Source organism: Juglans regia, chromosome 10, assembly GCF_001411555.2.
Source record: "Juglans regia cultivar Chandler chromosome 10, Walnut 2.0, whole genome shotgun sequence".
In the NCBI taxonomy this organism is placed as follows: Eukaryota; Viridiplantae; Streptophyta; class Magnoliopsida; order Fagales; family Juglandaceae; genus Juglans; species Juglans regia.
Window position 1 is genome coordinate 1815352 of NC_049910.1, and position 20303 is coordinate 1835654.

At 36.2% G+C, this 20303-nt stretch overlaps 2 protein-coding genes across 2 annotated transcripts; one reads left to right on the forward strand and one right to left on the reverse strand.

Moving 5' to 3' along the window:
• The first annotated feature begins 10063 nt into the window (after positions 1–10063).
• Positions 10064–13801, forward strand: LOC108997152 (protein CREG1). Its single transcript, XM_018973309.2, has 6 exons — positions 10064–10454; positions 11317–11352; positions 12195–12396; positions 12910–12988; positions 13127–13244; positions 13503–13801. Exons 1-6 carry the CDS (start codon positions 10282–10284, stop codon positions 13537–13539), a joined length of 645 nt encoding a protein of 214 aa, XP_018828854.1. The 5' UTR covers positions 10064–10281; the 3' UTR covers positions 13540–13801.
• A 1295-nt stretch (positions 13802–15096) lies between these two features.
• On the reverse strand, positions 15097–17776 carry LOC108997104 (UPF0051 protein ABCI8, chloroplastic-like). The gene is made up of 2 exons (XM_018973228.2): positions 16195–17776; positions 15097–15529 (listed from the first exon to the last, which is right to left on the reverse strand). Exons 1-2 carry the CDS (start codon positions 17716–17718, stop codon positions 15311–15313), a joined length of 1743 nt encoding a protein of 580 aa, XP_018828773.1. The 5' UTR covers positions 17719–17776; the 3' UTR covers positions 15097–15310.
• Positions 17777–20303: the final 2527 nt, after the last annotated feature.

Consider the following 20303-nt stretch of genomic DNA (forward strand, 5'->3'; position numbering starts at 1 on the left):
AATAAGGATCATACTTCATTAATTTCGGGCATGGGATTCATTAATACAAGCAGGTACTATTAACACAAGTTAATCCAAACTTGTTCAAAATACATTTATAGTCAAAACCAACAAAAAATTATTACAATTGATAACACCCAATAAGTACATAATAATATCCGTGCACATCTATTCTGTACGAGCTGCTTTTCAATTTTCTCCTCTTGCTTGTAAAGGACACACTCTCTCTCAACTAATTTATCTTTCCTTTTCTGAACATCATACTCGCGCAGCAATAAATCGTCCTCTCTTTTTCGAGCTGCATTCTCTCTTGTGCGAATTTTCTCCTCTACTAGTGCAAGTATATCTGCCCATATAAAGAATTGACAATTTGCTTCTCCCTGCATGTATATGTGTCAATTCCGCAAACGTTAAATATGACAAACAGAAAAAGTAACACAAAATTACGATAAAACAGTTTACTTTACCTTGTTATACTTCGGACATGCGTAAAATTTCCTTCCAGGATTTTTGCTAGTATGAGAGGTCTTTAATGGGGCTTTCAAGCCACACCAACAAGTTGGTGCTTCCATTTGCAACTCATCATCAATGCATGATGATTGACTCGAGGCCATAAGTGATCTAAATGGAACATTGAGCATATTCAAATAATAATATGGACGGTTGAGTTTATGCTTACTACACAACATGAATAATAATAATAATAATAATAATAATAATAATAATCATAATAAAACTTATAATAATAATAATAATAATAATAATAATAATACTTTATAACTGTGAGCGCCACTGTTCATAGTTCGTTGTTTACCCTCCTAATTCAAAGTAATAATTAAAACCTCACCTAAGCATCCCTATTTACAGCAGTTCAAAAAGGCAGTGCTGTTCCCTATTTACAGCAGTTCAACTGCACATAACTAGGAAATCATGCACCATAAAACTAATTGGGTATAATAATAGAAGTCTAAACGAAAAAAATATGTGCTATTTTATTGAAAGCAACTCAGATGTTCAAGTTAATGCACAAGAAAATACCAAAACCTGACCTTTCAAAAACCAAAAAAGTGTTTACCAAGATATAGAGGCAACATATTAGAATGTATAACATATCTTTTGCACTAAATAATCATAAGTTCGGGCCATAGCCCTTATCTACCACTTCCCCCTCTCACTCATTCACCCCTTAATATAACTAAGACCCGTGTGACCTAAAACAAATTAAATGTTGGAATTCTAGCATTGGGGTTGCCAATACATTTTCAGCAAGTGTTGAAGATACATTTTCAGCAAGTGTTGATCTGCTCATGTACGAGTGCGTAATATTTGCTTTGGCATCACCATAATTACTGTCTCATCTTTTGAGATTAATCCAGACATAGGCTCTGTAAGCAGTAGTAGTACTTTGTCCACAAATTAAACTACATTTTTTTTTTTTTTTAAAATGTGTTGGTGGGGGAGCTTTGGTGAGGCAAATGGTGCCCCTGCCCGAAGGAGGTTGATTTATCCCTTAACAAAACAGAAACCCTGTCGTCCAATGTGAAAACACCATTCCTGGGATTCCCTTCTTGGTGATCCACCTGAGGAGCAAAATCAAAGTGGGAGATCATGTGGCCCTCATTGCCTCTCTCCACCCTCCACTAATTCCCTTATAATCATCATGCCCTCCATTGAAAAGGGTCAACAAAAATTCAAACCCCATCATTAATCTTTCCCAACCCAAAATATAATTACTTTTTCTTTTCTTTTATCTTCTTTAATACTAGTTCTCATTTTCTTTTGCTTTGATGACAAAAGAAAATGAGAACTAGCATGAGACCCTTAATATGATCGAGCATGAGACCCTTATTACAATTGATAACACCCAATCACTTAGAACAATATTTTCATGCCAATATTAATATGATCGAGCATGTACAAGCATGAGACCCTTCTTGTCAAGACAATTGGTTAATCACTCACTGTAGCACAGTAGCAACCATCATGCAAACTAGCTAGAGTCTAGACTGGAATATTAATATGATGGAGCATAGCTTTGTTGCATCCCTATTTACAAAATTCTCACCTAAGCTCTAGCAGAATTTCTTTCACATATTCAAACAAGCAGAATTTCGTCTCCCCACATCCACAAAATTTATACTTCAATAATCACACCACATCCACAAGCATAAAATTCAATAACATGAGTTACCCATAAAATTCATAGTTTCGGCATCATTGGGTAGCAAGCTGAAACGAATCAGTAAAATATGAAATTACTACTTTCATTCCCATTCATTCGGACAGAATGACCTTACCGTCGTGGAGTGGAAGATGCGCACCAGATGAAAACGAAGTTCCTTTCTCGACTGTTTAGGGTTTCTTTCGACTGGCGATCTGCAAAATGGGAGAGATTTGGAGTTGGAAAACCTGCAAAATGTGGACAAAGGAAAAAAGGTCAGAACCTGCAAAATGTTGAGAAAGGAACTACTTCGGTTCCCTTCAAAATGTTGAGAAACCAACACTGCGAGCTTGGTGGGCGCGGGTCGAGAAATCGCCTATGGATTGCGATTTTGGTTGGTTACGGACAGAGGGAAGGAAGTGAGGGAGACGGGGAGGGAACTCTATGAAGGGACGAAGGCTTGGTGGGTGCGGGTCGTTTCGTGGGTGCGGGTCGTTTCGTGGGTGCGGGTCGTTTCGCACAGACAAGCTAAGGGAAGCTGAGGGAGACGGGAGGATTGAAGCTGAGGGAGACGCTGACGGTCGTTTCGTGGGTGCGGGTCGTTTCACACAGATAAGCTAAGGGCAGCTGAGGGAGACGGGTGCGGTGAGGGAGACGGGTGCGGTGAGAGAGAGCGCGATTTCACAGAGAGGGTCCTGAGGGAAACTGAAAGAGACGGGAGGAACGGGAGGAATGAAGGGTTCGAGGGTTCGCACGGATTCGGGATTGGGGAGAAACCGTGACGTGGCCACCAGACCGGGTTCGCCACGTCACGGTGTGTGGTGTTGGTGGGTTAAGCCGGCTTAGGGATAGATTTATTGTTCTTTAATTATTTTTATAAGAGTAATGCTAGATACAGTCCCCACTTGAGGACTGCATGTGCAGGCTCAGGCTATTTTAATTTTAAAATTACAAAATTATCCCTCCTAAAATAATGTTTTCTCTCATTTAATAATGTGCCTGCACATACAGTCCTCACTTCAGAACTGCAAATAGAATTTCTCTTTTCATAAAACAACTCAATGGTACATACTGAGGACTTGAACCATGTGCTCTGCACGGGAAATTTCGCTAGACACATTTGGCGTCTAGCGGCCTCTCATCTAGGGGTTCATATGGCCCCTTTCTGCACTTGGAAGGATCAAATTAATTTTTGGTTTCGTCGTGCGGGTAAGTCTTCACAGGTTAGAACTATCTTTGGCCTTCTGCCCTCCATTATTTCCTGGAAACTTTGGGAAAGACGCTGTAAAGCCTGGTATGAAGATAAGGCTCACTCAACAGAGTCGGTTTGGCACGCTATTAAACTTTGGCTCCGGCGCATCATGGACCAGATTATGAAAGTGAGTTCTCTTTCCACCCAGGACATGAATATTTTGCATAGACTGGATATCACAGTCTTGTTCCCTAAGCCCAAGAGGGTCCGAGTGGTAAAATGGCACCGGCCCCCTCAGGGCTGGGTAAAACTCAATACCGATGGTAGTAGTTTCGGGAACCCTAGAACCTCTGGCGCTGGGGGTGTTATTCGGGATGAGGATGAGATATTACTTCTAGCTTACTCTGTGCCCTTGGGTTTAGGTACCAATAATTTTGCAGAACTCAGCAGCCTATTGGAAGGTGTTCGCAGATGTCACGCGCTTGGATTTTATCGTGTTCAAATAGAGACTGACTCTCAACTGGTGGTCAATTGGATTGTAAAGAATAAGTGCCCCACTTGGTATTTAGAAGACTTTTGGGAGGATTTACAAGAACATCTTAATAGCCTGGAGTATACAGTAACTCACATTTTTCGTGAAGGCAATGTTGTGGCTGACTTTCTAGCTAAGTGTGGGGCTGAAGGCTTGAACTCTGATTGGTCTGATATTCACATGCTGCCTAGCCTATTGAGGGGTATTCTCCGCATGGACAAATTGGGTATGCCCTACCTGAGGATATCATAAGCCTCTTGCCAGGTTTGTTTTGCGTTATTTGCTTGTCTAATTTTGCTATCTTGGTATTTGCGTCTCTTTGTTCTTGTGTACTTGGCTTTTTGCAGGTTCCCCTCTTCGGCTTTCTCAGAAGTAGGTTATATATCTTTCTTAAGGCTTGTACTCTTTATAGTTACACTGGTTTTGATGCCTGGGTGCTCTTTTTCTAGATTTAGTTTTTTGTACCTCCCAGGTGTCGTGATTGTAACTACGGTTTTCCTCCGCCAAAAGTGAGGGCAATCAATAAAATTGGGGTTCCGTCCTCTTTAAAAAAAAAAAAAAAAGTTCAATGGTACATACTATGGTTGTGTTTAAGGATACTAAACCTCATCTTTTCATGTCTCATGATTTGATTTCTTGAAAATTCAGAGCCAACAAGAGGACTTTAGAACAACAACATTTTCTTTTACCTGAATCTTACTTCTTCATACTCGATCCGATTTCTTTCTTTCTTTTTTTAATATTCTAGAATTTTTAGCAGTGATTGATAAATTTTAATTTTTCTCTTTACGTGGAATGGTCGTATGGTTTATGGACCTCAATGTTTACCTAATTTTCTTCACGAGAACCTTGGATGGGAAACAAGAGGCATATCAAAGTCCTCGGAATTGGTTTGGGAAGAATATAGTATTATTGGTAGAGTTGTTGTCTCTGCATTGTCTTCCTTTCTCCTCCTCTAGACTCATCTGTTTTAGAAGAAATTGGTCAGGCAAAGTTTAATCTTTTTATTCTATTTGGATGCTTCCAAATCAATTGTGCAAGTTGCTTTATTGAAGAATAAGTTAGGGTTTGATGAGGCTTTCAATTATAAGGAAGAAAATGACTTGGATGCTGCTTTAAAAATGTCAGTTCAGTTGTATTATTGAGATTATCTTATAATTATTATTTTCTCGAATTATGATTAATACTAGAAATCAGGGTAAATCCTGATTGCAATAATGATTGCACCATGAGAGTTGTTTGCATCTAATGCTATATGGATGATCACTTACTAGAGACTTTACTATTTCTGAGTCATGATGATCATCAAGTACTTCCCAGAAGGCATTGACATCTGAGAATGTTGAATGGAAAGAAAATGTTGCCTCCAAAAGAGAGAGGAAGAATTCCAAATGTGGAAGGAAGAACTCTGCATGTATTGGAGATTTTCAATTCTAATATCATGTTCTTGAATATCATATTGTTGGATAGGTTGTAATAGGTTTAGATCCTTTATCAATATTGTAATATTCAAGAACAACGCAATAGGATTATTATGTTAATATATTCTAATGTTATCATTTCAATATTCAGAACTTACTAATTGATTTAATAGAAACCACATGGCCATATGAAGTGTGTTTCTAAAATTACTTAACAATGTTTGCTAATAAAAAAAGCATTCAACAGGGAAAGACTAGCTATCAAAACAAAAGTGCTCATATCCATACAAATCCAATGGTTAAAATATCTAACGCGGTCAACAATACAGATGGATAAATAACACAATGATATTAGAAGTTAAAATACAGTCTTCAACATCTTCTCATCTCTTAACATCATCAAAATGCAACAATCCATAACGTTTTCTCATCAATCCTCAAGAAGGTCATGATGTTGAAAGTCCACCTACAAATAGTATGAAACATTCTGTAAAACTTCTCATTAATTGTTCAACATATAAATAAAAGAGAAAATTAACAACATTTACATGAAAAATAACACTTTGTTGTATATCAGGTACTTGCGAAGCAACACTTTGTTGTGTGCTAGATGGTATTACCGAATCTGTTGAGTTTAATACATCTTCCGGACGTGCAGTTGCCTACATTTGAATACATAAACAAATTAAATAACTTAATTAAAAATGTTTGCATATATTAAACTCACATGATTTAATTTTTTTGATTTTGGTGTGTAATTTCTCTATTGTAGGTTGTTTCCTCTTCGATGGAAGCCTTCTTTTTCCTCTAACAACGTGATGACTTAGCACTTTCTTTGAACTTCTAGTTTCAGTATCAATTGAAGTATGAGTACTTGCAACTGTGGCATGGGGTTTTGATTTATTATAAACTTCATTCATTGCCTGTAACTTCTGTGTCATATCTATGGAATTATCTTCACTTTCAGCTGTATTTGTAGCTACTTGGTGATAAATAGTCAATTATGCGGTATTAATACTCTTAAATATCTTGGGTTAAAAGAGCTTTATGTGTTAAAATAAGAGTATTAATTAGATAATGCGATTTAACTTTATTTGAGATGAGAAATGATTTATCAAGAGTTAAAAGCTGAAAAAAAAATCATCACAAGGAGGCTCACGTGCAAGCACTTAAGCCTATGAGAGGAAACCTATGAATCAAGAGAATGCCTCACGAGCAGTGTTTTAAATTTCGTACCGTACCGGTCGGTACGGTCGAAATTTTTCGTTTCGGCCGTCCAGCCGGTACAGGTACTATATCTGTCCCGTACCGGCAAAAATACTGGCCGGTATCGGCAAAATCGGACTAAATTTCGGCCTGTACCGGCCTATATTTCGGCCTGGGTGTTTTTTTTTTTTTTCATTTTTTCAGACTACAAACTTATTTTTTAACCCCTAATTCAGATTAGACTATTTATAATTTATATATATGTATTTATATATAATTTATTTATATATAGACTATTATTTTAAAATATAATTTATATATATTTATATATATAATTTATTTATATATCGATTATTCCGAAACGTTATCTCTAAACGTTATTCCGAATCGGTACCGGTATCGAAATATTTCGTTCCAGTACCTTGACTGATACGACGTCCTGTACGGTATTCAAAACATTGCTCACGAGTCATTCCTTAGTGCTGCACCTAGGAGAGAAAAAGAAAAATGAGGCTAAAGTGGAAAGTGAAAATGTGTTTGCTGGGGGAGGAATGCACGGGCAGGGGTAAAATGAGGAACACGCCTCAAGCTTATGTGCAGCGTTTTGGGAGTGGAACGAAGGGAAAATGAGATGCTGCTATGTACGTTCGTGGCTGGAACGAGAAAAGGCGTAAAGAGGGAGCGACACATATGGAACCGACGGGGAGAGAGATATAAAAAGGGAAGGAAAACAATCAGATGCTCTGCCTCATTTTTTTCTGGTTTTTTTTTTTTCTAGAGCGGCAACTTCAGTTTTTTTTTGGGTTTTTACTTTTCGGCTTCCTGGGTAGCATTTTCCCATTTTTTCAATTCAGTTTGTTTCCTTCAATTTTACTTCTCTTGCTTTTGTGCTTGTTCGAGGTTTTATCATTTTCTGGAGTTGCACCGTTTGAACTGCTGGGTATTTCCAGAGACCATTTGCCTGCACTTGAGGGTTTATCTAATTTAGGATATTTTCTCAGATTTTAATATGGTTTTGCTTAGATTAATTTTTGTGGCTAGAAATACTATGTGTAGCTAATTTCTTAAACTTGAGTTGTGGAATGAGACTTGATTTGTTTTGGGTTCTAGTTTAATACGATATTTTATTGATAAATACTGATTTCACTTGTTGCTAATCAAATTTGAATTGAAAATAGATTGTAGCTCTTGCTCTTGATTTGTTATTGACGTAAGGCACAACGAAAGCTTGAAAATTATCAAAGTTTCTCTCAGTTGATTGTTAATGAGTGTTTGGCTAGTGAGGTTGTGAAACCCTTGAGAAAATATTGCAAAACTTGAGCATAACTTTTTATCTTCCGTTTATTAATGTCTTGACCGGTTTGTTAACTAAGGAAATTTTCTAGACACCGAAACAAAGAGAGTCTCTTCCCAAACTCAAGTGTTTGTTAAATCATTTCTTTGGAACTGTTATTTTCAATTTTATATTTAAAAAAATTCTGTTTGTTACTTGGAGGAATTAGAATTACAGTTTTTTTTCATCTTTTAGAATATTAAATTTTCAGTTGCTATCTCTTTTATGATTTAATCCATCTTTTTAAGATTTACAAAGCCGAGATCTTCAAAACACAATCATATATTCCGTTTTTATTAAATCTTTCTTTGTGAATATATTAAAATCCATTTTACTCATTGTTTATACATACATAAAAAAAATACAAAAAGAAAGAGTTTTATACTTAATTTTACTTTTTCACACTTCTTATACATCATCATATTTTTTAATTAAATTTCACAAATGCTTCGATAATCCTTTATCCCTATGGAATACGATCCTGGATTTATTATTGATACAACTTGACACTTCTACATGCACTTGGAAGCACATTTGAGACCGAGTCACTTGGTAGTATAATTTTATCAAACTAGAGTACCTACTAGCAGTTGGTTTACCACTCAAGTCATCGTAACTGCTTCGTATCAGAGCATATCTCCATTTAATGTCCTTCCTCCACCATTCATAATTTACTTTTCCGGCAACTCTCGGACCCTTGTAGCAAAAATTAAAAGAATGTGCCTACATACAATTTGTCTCATTTCAAAGAGTCTACACATGCACTTTGTCTTGCACTCATTTTCATTGAAGTATGCATGCACAGGTGGATCGTTTGATGTAGTCTTCAACTTACCTCTAGTCATTTACAAGATCATTGGACTTTGAACAAAATACATACGCCTTGTGTATATAAGATTTGAAAGATGTACTAGTAATTAATTTCGAAACAAGAGTTTAAAAATAAGAATGGACCTGGAGGGCCTTGAAGAGGAGTCATCGATGGTGGAAGAGGCAATGAGCATATGCATAGCAGAGAGAGGGAGACTGAAATGTTATTTTCAGATTTGGGCTACTTTTTGTCTATTCCTATATTTGGACTGCAAATGAGTCTAAGAAATTGGGCTGTACGTAACGCTGCCTAATTTTTTAATATAATTTTTGTTTTGAAATTTAAAAAAGTTGTATTACTTTTTATATTTTATTTGAGAATTTGAAAAAATTATAATGATTAGATAATGATTAAATAAAAAAATTAAAGATTTTAAATTAAAATATATTTATATTTGAATGATATTTGAGAATGAAATTATAAAAAATTTTGAGACAAAATAAGATCATATGACTTCCCAAATAAGCTCTAAGAAAAACATATTGAAGATAAATAATTATTATTCATAAAAAAAACACGAGACAACAAAATACTTCATTTCTCCACTGAATAATACGATCAACTCAAAGTGAGATAGGTGTTGTATTAAGTTTTCACATAAAACAGATAATAAAAACAAAGTAGAAAGTATAATTATCTTTAAAAGAAATTACAATAATTTTTTAAAAAACTTGTTCTGATTTTTTAATTTTAGTAAAAAACTATTATCGGGGAGTAGATCTTGTGGAGGGCTTCGTTGAAAACGTATCCATATTCCATTTAACATAAAATATAAGGAATTTAATAATCGACTTAACTTAATGTTATACGTTAGATTATAAAAATAATTTTTTTATAAAATAAATTTAATATATTATATGAAATTATATCAATATATAAATTTATTTTATGAGTTTTACTATTTATCATTTCCACACATCATATTTTTTTTTCTTATTAAATATGTGATATATGGATGATGAGTAGAACAATACAATTAATTTAAGAAGAATAGAAAAAAGAATGTGTGTATAATATGTGGGATGAAGAATAGAATTTTTATTTTATTTTATAAGATTTATTTATAATTGTAGTACTTTTTTAATTAATTTTATTTTAAAAATAATATATATAATTTCTACAGCTAAGACCGCTTGTTAGTTGACGATAAGTGACAATGATGGTGCACGCTGGGCCTGAGACGGATATAAGGCATAGCCACGACTTCGGATTTAAAGAGTGATAACTAATTTGTGCAAACCTATGCTTGTTGGCCCGCAATGCTTGGGCCACTGTCCCTTCTCTGGTCGCTATCTACAATCCAGTGCAACACGTACGATCCAAGACTTGCATCAAGTCCACTTCTTTTCAATCAAATTCCAAGCGAAGAGATCCATCAAGCCGAAGAAACACCTTCTTCTGGATGTCCTTCAATTCGAATTGCAGAGGATAATAGCTCACTTCCTTGCAGCATGCGACACGACCGGAGTTTATGCCTATAAATACTCGATTTTAGCCCGTTTGGTCTTTGTCTTCTTGTTGTACTTTGCTCTGTGTAGACAGCAGAATTCGGAGAAATCGGGAACATGGGCATCAAAGGTCTTCTGTATAATTTCCATCTCTTTTCCTTGGTCTTGCTTTTAGTGGGTTTTCTAGGTTCCGTACAGGGACGATTGCCTTCGATCAAGAAACCCGACCCGGATGATGCTGCCGTCACTGCTCGTTGGTTGGTCTCTCACAACGTCTGGGGTGTCTTAAAGTATATCCTCTCTTTCCCTGTCTCTCTTATTCCAGTTCTCTATCTAGATTCCCAGTTTCTTGCTGAGGCTTCCTTTTTATTGAATGATAAGTGGGTTTTCGGTTTGTTCTATGTTTGTGTCGATGATGACCAAAGAATCTGTTGCGGCGGTTTCTTATGTTTGTGGGGTCTTTTGTTTTTCTATATGATTTCCCACTCCATTTGGTCTTGTTCAAGTCTGGTTGGGTCTTTGTTGTTATCTGTTTGAAAATTCGATTTATGCTTATTATCGATCCGAGGGGAGTCAACGGAGCAAATAGTGGTTGGCTAGAGTTCTGATGGTTGGTAAAGCAGTCATGCATTTTCTGTTTAGATGCTTCAGGTTTTAATTTACTGTCTGTGTTTACTTTGTTTTATTTCACGAATTTTGTACCTGTTGGGCATAGATTCTCTTCTTGGCAGAAAATATATTGGATGGGTTCGCCCCTCCATGCTTTTATGAGATCGATTGGTCTTGTTGGAAGAGGTAGAGCATGTAAACTTAATGTGAGTTGAATCCACCCAAAACCCGAGTTTTTGGTTGAATGCATCCGAGTTTTGGGCAACTTTTTTATTTGCTGGTTCATTTTAGATTCATCTTCAACTAGGTAGTGAGGAATACGTTTAAGATCTTTTACAAGAGTTATTGTAGGGAGATGATATTTCATGGTTTTATCTCGAAAGCCCAGTTATATTTGTTATTATTTCACCTTCTGTCATTGTGAAACCTGATTGTTGCTGAATTTTACTATTTCAAAGGTCCTGACCTTTTAAGTTTGATTTCTATTTTAATTAGGTTGTTAGATGTTGATATTGAAGCTTATTTTTTAATTTAATTTTGCAGTACCATCTCAAGTGACTTGGGAGGAGCACCATTTGGGTAAGGTTTTCATATTTTTACATACTAGAGAGTTGAATCTAATGTCGAGTCAGCATAAAATTCACTTGCTTTTCATATTGCCTCATTGCCTGTGTCTGGTTTGTTCTTCTCGAGGTGTGACAATCCAACTTCTCTACGCGATACACAGTGATTTTGATATGTTTTTTTAAAGTTGTAGGATTCGAGGCAAAAAATAATGATTTTAATGAATATTATTTTTGCTTATCTGATACTTAAATTTAATTCAGATTCCTGATGAGATATAACTGTAGTTGACCAAGGATGCTAGTCTTAGGAGTTTTATCTTCCTTAAAACTCATGACTTCTAGTGCCGGTCTCATTATCTTCCGTTTGAGGATTATTGTAAGAATCAGATTTCTGCCTCATGCATTATCTAAAAGGGTATGCAGTTTTCATCAGTAACTTGAAAAGTATAAAGATTTCTTTTGTCAAGGAACGTATTAGACTCTGTTTTTAAATTTTGTGATACTTGTTTGTTATGTCTGTTGATTCCTTAGGTCGGTTGAATTTTCTTCTTTATAATTGTTTTGCAAAGTTTTATTGTCTTTCCTTTCCTTTTTTTAATATAAGAATACAAGTGTTCTTCATGAATATTTAAATATCTCACATGCAGATGTGCAAATGTATGCATATTGGCGGGCACACACACCCGTATTAATACATGCATATGCAAATGCGAACACACCTATTATGTTTATGGGCACATTTTCTTGACTCTAATCTTCATCTGAGATGAATTTAAATGTTTTTGTTATACTTGTTTGGCATGCCTTAATTACTGTTAGTTTGACTGCATATATAACTGTCTACATGTGATGCAGGAATGTGGTTTCCTTTAGTGATGGGCTACCTGGCAAAGGTGTTGGCATACCATTCTTCTACTTGACAACTCTTGATCCAACTGCCAGAAATGCAATGGAAGATGAGAGGGCTTCGTTCACAATCAGTGAATACCCTATAGGAACTTGTGGCAATAAAGATCCCGAGAATCCCTCGTGTGCAAAAATTACACTTACTGGCAAGGTTTGTTGCAAAATAAAAATTATCTAATACTAAATTAGACTGGCCACACGAATTGTGGCTTTATTATAAATTGCTCTCGTTTCCCATTCACTTTTAGCTTCTATTCTTTTTTGGTTACAAGTCATCAGACTTTGCCATATGTGCAGACAAGTATTAGAAATGGGCAGCAGGTGACCAAAAATGAATTCTAATGAACTAATGGATACCTAAATGATGCTTACTGCTAAACCAAAAATCTATTGACACTCTTGTTGCAATTACTGGAGTATTGTTTCCTAAGGTTGTTGAGGAAAACTATCTATTGACTCACGTGCTTTCTCCGTATAAATTGTTGACCCTAAAACCAAGTGGTTCAGATTTGTAACACCCCAACCCAAAAAAAAAAAAAAATAAAGAATGGCTTCGTCGAGTTCTTTACCAGAAAGTAGTGAAACTTTTTCTTTTGAATAACTTAGATTAAATTTTCCCTTCATGTTACTTATAAAAAAAAATTTTCCCTTCATGTTATTTCAGTTGAAGGTAGTTGACAAAAAATCTAAAGAGGCAGAGTTTGCTAAAAGTGCCTTGTTCTCAAAGCATATGGAGATGAAGGGTAAGTACGAGAATTGATACATTGGCAATACTTACTGCTTTCACCGGTCATTTGTCATGTTGCCAAAGCGACCTTTTTCCATTTCTTTCTGCCACCAACTACTAAACCTTTTTTTTTTTAAATTTGGATGGTTGACAGATTGGCCTATTGATCATGACTTCCAGTTCTTCAAGTTAGAAATTGAGAGTATATTTTTGATTGATTGGTTTGGTGGCCCAAAACCACTCACGGTGGAGCAGTACCTGCATCCTAAATTGTGAGTACCATACCACTGATACCATGTTTGCAAATGGCAGTCATGCAGAAAAAATGTGGCGAAGTTGATAGTAATTCCGTTACTGTCAAATAATCAATATCGTGTAATATTTTCAAGTGCTTATTTATGTTCACTGATGCATCTTCTACAGTCACATGATCTGCTAGAAATAATTTGATGTTATTTCTCAGTGCTTATACATATTTATACTGATGCACATTTTCTTTCCCCAAACTCGTGCTTTGATGACATCTTCAGAAACAAACTCGCTTTCCTTATGGGAGCTCGCATCTAATCGTCTCTTCCTCATCTGTTCATGCATTGGATGTTAATGAAGTGTGTAATAACGACTTCGATGTAAATAAGATATAATGAATTCGTTGTAAATAAGATGTGAGAGTTGTGATTTCTGATTATGTAATTGTTTTACTTGTACAATCATACCGTCTGATAAGAATGATCAAAGGCGGGGTAAATTGTAGGTACAAGGTTTGTACTCATATGCACTCATTATTCTTTATTTCAATAATATTCTGGAAATGTATCAGTTTACCGCATCGATTGACTCTTGCCATCAATATATACATGTTCTTGAAATTAGTTAGTTCTTACATGATCAGTTCATTGAATTAAAAGGTGGTTGCCAGGCCAAGCATGGGAAGAAAAAAGATCTTTTACTTGGTGAGATGAATATGATGTCATACTCATAAAGCGCGTGTTGATATGAGAACCATGTCAAGAACCGTACGGATACAATCTTCCTACGCACCCCGTGAAAGGCGTTAGAGTTTCCACGTCTTTAAAGCAATTAGAAAAAATAAAATTAAACACCTCGTTGATTTTTTTTTTTAATTGCAAGTACTAAATTGTTAATGCAATTCTCATCAAACAAGTAGGTATATTGAACTCATCAACTCTAATACACTTTCAGCCGAGGAAGAATCATGGCATGGATATATATATATATATATATATACATATAATAGAAGCAGCAATCATTTCAGGTTTGAAAATAATTGGATTTATTTTTGGCTGGAAATTGGAAATTTATCATAAATTCACAATAAATGAATTTTAAGGGCTCCGATGCATATAAAGAAGAGGATAGGATAGCCAGGCTCAATTGACATGTACGGTAACTTGACTCTGCTTGGTTCCAACCATTTTTGTTCATGGCGTGTTTCTTTACTTCACAGAAAAATGATAAAAACAGAGATGGGAGTTCTGCATCAAAAGCCTGCAACAAAGATCGGGCAAAGAATGATGACATATTGGCAGAGATATTTTCGGTTAAAGAACACGGAAGGAAACTGGAGAAAGAGGCTAAGAAGTTGCTCTCATCTAAACTGTGTAACCAAACTTAACCTATAATTGTGAAAACGAAGTCATCCAAGTTTGCAAATTCATGACTAGAACTTGCTATTGATCTGTTAAAGACTCGTATATTTTGCCTCTTTCATCATCTATTCCCATTCTATTTCCAATAATATCAGTAAATTCATCATCTTATAAATGCACTACTTCTCTTCTCAAGACATATGGTACTCCTCTATATGCATCTCATAAGAGCCATAATTTCAGGAAGCACGCAGAACTCCTCCCACGGGAACACCCTTGGGGGGGAAACAAAGAATGAGACTTTGAAAAAATCATTATATTTAGAGAAGAAAACTGCAGTCAAGTTATTTTTGGAAATCTTTAAAAGCATCCCTGCCACCAGTAAGAAGTTCCTCAACCACATTGTTTGGTAAACAAAATGGCATTTTTACCTTCAAATGTTCCACAAGGAACCAATAATAATACCTTGCAAGTCATAACCCCTTTTTCAGCTTCCCAATGCCCCAGACTAAGGTTCTAATGAATTAAAACTTATTTAACTAATAACAGTCAGTAATTATTATACAACATGCAAATTGACTTATAACAATTATTATTTTTATGTACACGTTATCCATACTCTTCACATTGTCTAATACAGATATTTGCTCAATAATCTTAAGACCTCTTGACAAAAAGACCTAAATTTCCTCCATAAAACATGAGTTTTTTGACTAAGACCTCAGTAGCTAACCAACTGATCCTTCAAGCTTCAAGCTCATAAGTTGATTCACTTCAGAACCAAACTCATCCGGAAGCTCATTGAACACGTCTCTGCAAAACCCAGAAATCATGGCAGCCATGGCTTTCTCGTAGTCAATGCCCCTCTGCTGAAAGTAAAACAGCTGATCTTCACCAATTTTGGAGGTACTGGCTTCGTGTTCAATTCGAGCAGTTGGATTCTTCACCTGTCAAATTAATCATGTTAGTACATAAACTGTCGATAAAGGATGACAATTTTCTATCCTCCAAACATAACATGAAATATGAGAGAATGTGAGGGAAGATCTTAAGCGAAATACTGCAACACACTGATTCTCATTATGAGTTATCTGGTGATTCACATCACAACTAGAATTTCCCCAGTTGTCTAAAAAGTTCTTATTCCCTATCCATTCCCCCCGTTGTCTGATAGACTAAAGACCTGTAGCTTCAAGGACCATCATCGGTTGGGTTAGCACAACACTTCATAAGCTTCAGACCTTCCAAGACCAGAATGGAAAGGTTCATACAAGACTATGAAGTGGAGAAGAGTAAAACAACGCTTCTCTAACGCTTCAATTGTAGATAGAATTCCAAAATCATAGTTGCCTAACAATAAGACCACATATAAGAACTCCTGAGACCATCCTGAGAACACGTATAAGAACTACTGAGTAATACAAAGAAATGTAGATATGACATTCAGTAAGCCCGCCGGACAGGGAGGGGAGGAGGGATCCGACTAGTTACTATTAACAGAATTGAACAAAGTACGGAACCAAAAGACTGGTATGATAATGAATAATCAGTCAAGATACCAAAAACAGAAATGTTATAGAAACAAACTATACGTCACAAATGAAAAAATTACCTGGATATATGGATATGTATTCGCAGCTGCATTGTCACCAATAAGCATTGAATCGCACTGAGAGGAATTCCGAGCATTCTCTGCCTTTGACTGAACCTGAACGAGACCCCTATAGCAGTTCCTTGAATTCCCAACCGATATGCCTTTAGAAATAATCCTACTTCTAGTATTCTTCCCTTTGTGTATCATCTTTGTCCCGGTGTCTGCTTGCTGATGATTATTAGTCAATGCTACTGAATAAAATTCACCCACAGTATCATCTCCCTCCAAAACAACACTTGGATACTTCCATGTAATGGCAGACCCCGTCTCCACTTGGGTCCAAGATATCTTTGAGCGGTCCCCAGCACAAAGCCCTCGTTTCGTGACAAAATTATAAACTCCTCCATTCCCTTCTTCATCCCCAGCATACCAATTCTGCACTGTGGAGTACTTAATCTCGGCACCCTCATCACAATACAACTCAACCACCGCAGCATGAAGCTGGTTTTTATCATATGAAGGTGCTGTACACCCCTCCAAATACTCCACAAAACTCCTCTCATCCGCAACTATTAATGTCCTCTCAAACTGCCCGGTTTCTAAAGCATTTATCCGAAAATAAGTTGAAATTTGCATTGGGCACTTCGTGTCTTTTGGAATATAGCAAAATGAACCATCACTAAACACCGCAGAATTCAACGCTGCATAGTAATTATCCTCACTAGGCACTACTCTCCCCAAATACTTCCTAACCAAATCTGGGTACTCCCTAATCGCCTCAGATATGGAGCAAAATATCACGCCCGCCTTCTCTAATGTCTTCCTATGCGTCGTGGCAATCGACACGCTATCGAGAACGGCATCAACGGCAACATTAGCTAATCGATTCTGCTCATTCAAAGGTACACCCAATTTATCAAAGTACCGAATGAGTTCCGGGTCAGCCTCGTCAAGGCTATTTAGAGTGGGTTTTTTCTTGGGTGCCGAGTAATAACAAATATCTTGGAAATCAATAGGTGTATATCGGTTATCGGACCATTTGGGCTCTCTCATTTTCAAAAATTTCTCAAAGGCATTCAATCTAAACTCAAGCATCCAATCAGGTTCTTCTTTAAGCGAAGAAATCAATCGGATCGTCTCCTTCGAAAGCCCTTTAGGGATCGAATACGAATCGATATCCATATTAAAACCGAATTTCTTATCATACTCAACGTTACGAAGAATTTCCTGGATTTTCTCACTGGCCGTAGCTGTCGATGGTGCAGTAATAGGAGTTGATATCGAGGACTTACCGGGTGAAGATGAAGAAGAAGAAGTCGGACCCGAATACCCGACATCCGCTCGAATCTTGAAGGGCCTTGAAGTTGGGATTCTGGGGTTTTCGAACTTGGGAAATGGGGATTTCGGGCGAAACGCTTTTGGGAGTTTAGGTGATTCATGGTTGGGTTTGGGTGCTTTGAGAGACAAGCGTGAAATAGTACCGTTAGCCAAGAAAGAAGCCATGGTTGTGGCCTGGTTCGGATAGACGGGCGTCAGAGACATTTTTAACACAAACAAGGAAAAGGTGAAGATGTTCTTTCTATTTTCGGGATATTTTCTTACGTTTAGGAGCGCTAAAAATGTATTTTATTTCTCTCAGCCACAAGTTTTAGAAAGTCTCGTGTATGACACGTACCTCCCGAGATGAAGACACATGGATATACGTGTTAAAGATCCTCCGAAGCATTGAAAACCAACGATAGTGATGGTGCAACGTCGCTTGGAGAAAAGCTTAGCAATCGTAAGGGCAAACGGACGCAATTTTATTTAATAATTAGATCATTTTTATAATGATCTACTTGTTGGTTAATTATTTAATATCATAATTGAAAGGACAATAGAAAATATAATAATAAATAAAATATTTTATTAAAAATATCATAACCCCTTGAAATCAGCTGTTTGGATTGAGATAGAATTTCAATTAATCTTATCTTATTTTATTTTATTATTATAATTTTTTTAAATTTTTATATAAAATATAATAAATAATTTATAATTTTAAAATTTTAAAATAAAAATAAATAATATTTTATTTAATTTTTAATTTTCATATTATATTATCTCATTTCAACTTATTATCTAAACCTCCTCTTAAAGTATATTCTCTTTTAGGTAAAATGGATAACGTATACTCTCTTTTAAAGTAAAATGGATAGAATCTTACTCTTAAATGCATGGGTTTACTTTGAACTTTGATTGTCGGTACAATAGATGGAAGTATTTCTTATAATGAAGATCCTATTTTGTTTGAAAAATGTTGAATACAAACGCCCAGCGTAACTGCTGGGGGGTCGGCTCCCAACGTTTCCCTCCCTCCCATTCGTCTTCCCACAAACGAACACGAAGTCCTTCGAAGCCTCCCTCCCAAACAGAGTCGATCTTCGCAGCTTAGGGTTCGCATCTTCTTCTTTGCATCTTCCAAACAGAGTCCTAATTTGTCTTTGCATCGTCTTTGCAGCTTCGTCTTCTCATCTTCTTCTTTGCATCTTCTTCTTGCATTTACAGATGTCCTGGTTTTTTTTGTTTCCGGTTGAAACTATAGTTTTGAGTATAATATCAATGATTTCCAGTCCTAATGACGAATCCCCTGCAAACGTTGAAGTAGCAGTGAGTGATCATTGGTTATTGAATTTTTTCTTTATATTGATAAATGAAAGAATAATGTGTAGCGTGTGAATATCCCAATGTTGAAGTCAATGTATTTATAACAGTAAATTTATTTTGACAGATTATAGGCATGGTTGCAGCATATGTAGTTATACTTTTTTGTTAGATAAGTCTCTTCAATTCTTTTGGATCCATAATGTTGATAACCTTGTGATTGATTACTTTAGTTTGTGGAACAATCAAAAAAAGAAAGAACGTGCTAAATCTTGTCATACCTGAGTCAAAGAAGGGATTTATTGGAGTCTCATGGCAAATGGGGATATAATCTAGTTGAGGGAACATGATTCTCTTCTGTAGATCTTACCCGATGCATAATGAATATCATTTATTGGATTAAGAATGCAATTGGGTTTATCTCTCTCTCTCTCTCTCTCTCTCTCTCTCTCTCTTGGTTGATTGTTTGTAACTTGTTGCTACTCTTTTGACTGCATCTCCTGCACCCATTATTGGCAAAACATCATTTTGAAAGAGATACAGACAACCAAAAGGATTTATTATAAGTGTTGTCATAAATGGTTCGGTACTGTAAGTTAATTTGTCAACCTGTGCTCTAAGATCCATGTTTGCATTTTGTATTTGTAGAAGGAATGGAGAGATAGAGAGATGATTTCAAGAAGAAGGTTACTAGGTGTGTAAGAAAATCACTAGAAATGTTATAATCCATCCGTCATGTTGTTGAGTGTGATAACTTCAACATCATGTGATAGGGACCAGCATATTTCCCAGTGAACCAGTTACCAGTTCCTCCCCCCCAACTAACAAAATAACTTAAGACCTCTCTAGCACCCATAAGCAGCATAGAACCAGGAATCGAGTGTGTCGTCGGTAGCACATGATAAGCACAGATCTGAAGCCACTTCAACGACCCACGAAGAATGCCAAAAGCCTTCGCTTTTTCTCCTCGCACGAAGACGACCACTCGAAATCCACGAAGACCCACTCGGTTTGCTTCCTCCTCCCACAAAGACAACCACTCGAAATCCATGAAGACCCACTCGGTTTGCTCCCTCCTCCCACGAAGATGACGATAGAAACCAAAGCTCTGCTTTTCTACTCCCACAAAGACCTGCTCACGCTCAGCTTTTCTCCTCTCACGAAGACGACAGAAACAAAAGTTCTCCCTCTGCTTTTCTCTCCCACGAAGACGTGCTCACGCTATGTATGTTTACCTTTTTTTTTTTTTTTTTTTTTTTTTTTTTATATTTATTTATTTATTTATTTTTTAAGAATAATGCTAGAGCCCCCGCTGGGGCTCCAGCTGGGAGCTCCCGCTGGGGGCTCATGTATTTTTTTATATGTTTTTGTTTTTTGTTTTTTATTTTATTTAGATTTTTTTAATAATTTTAAATATTTTAAAAGAATAAAAAATTTATTAAATTATTAAAAAATAATTTCTTAATCACGAAATAAATATTAAA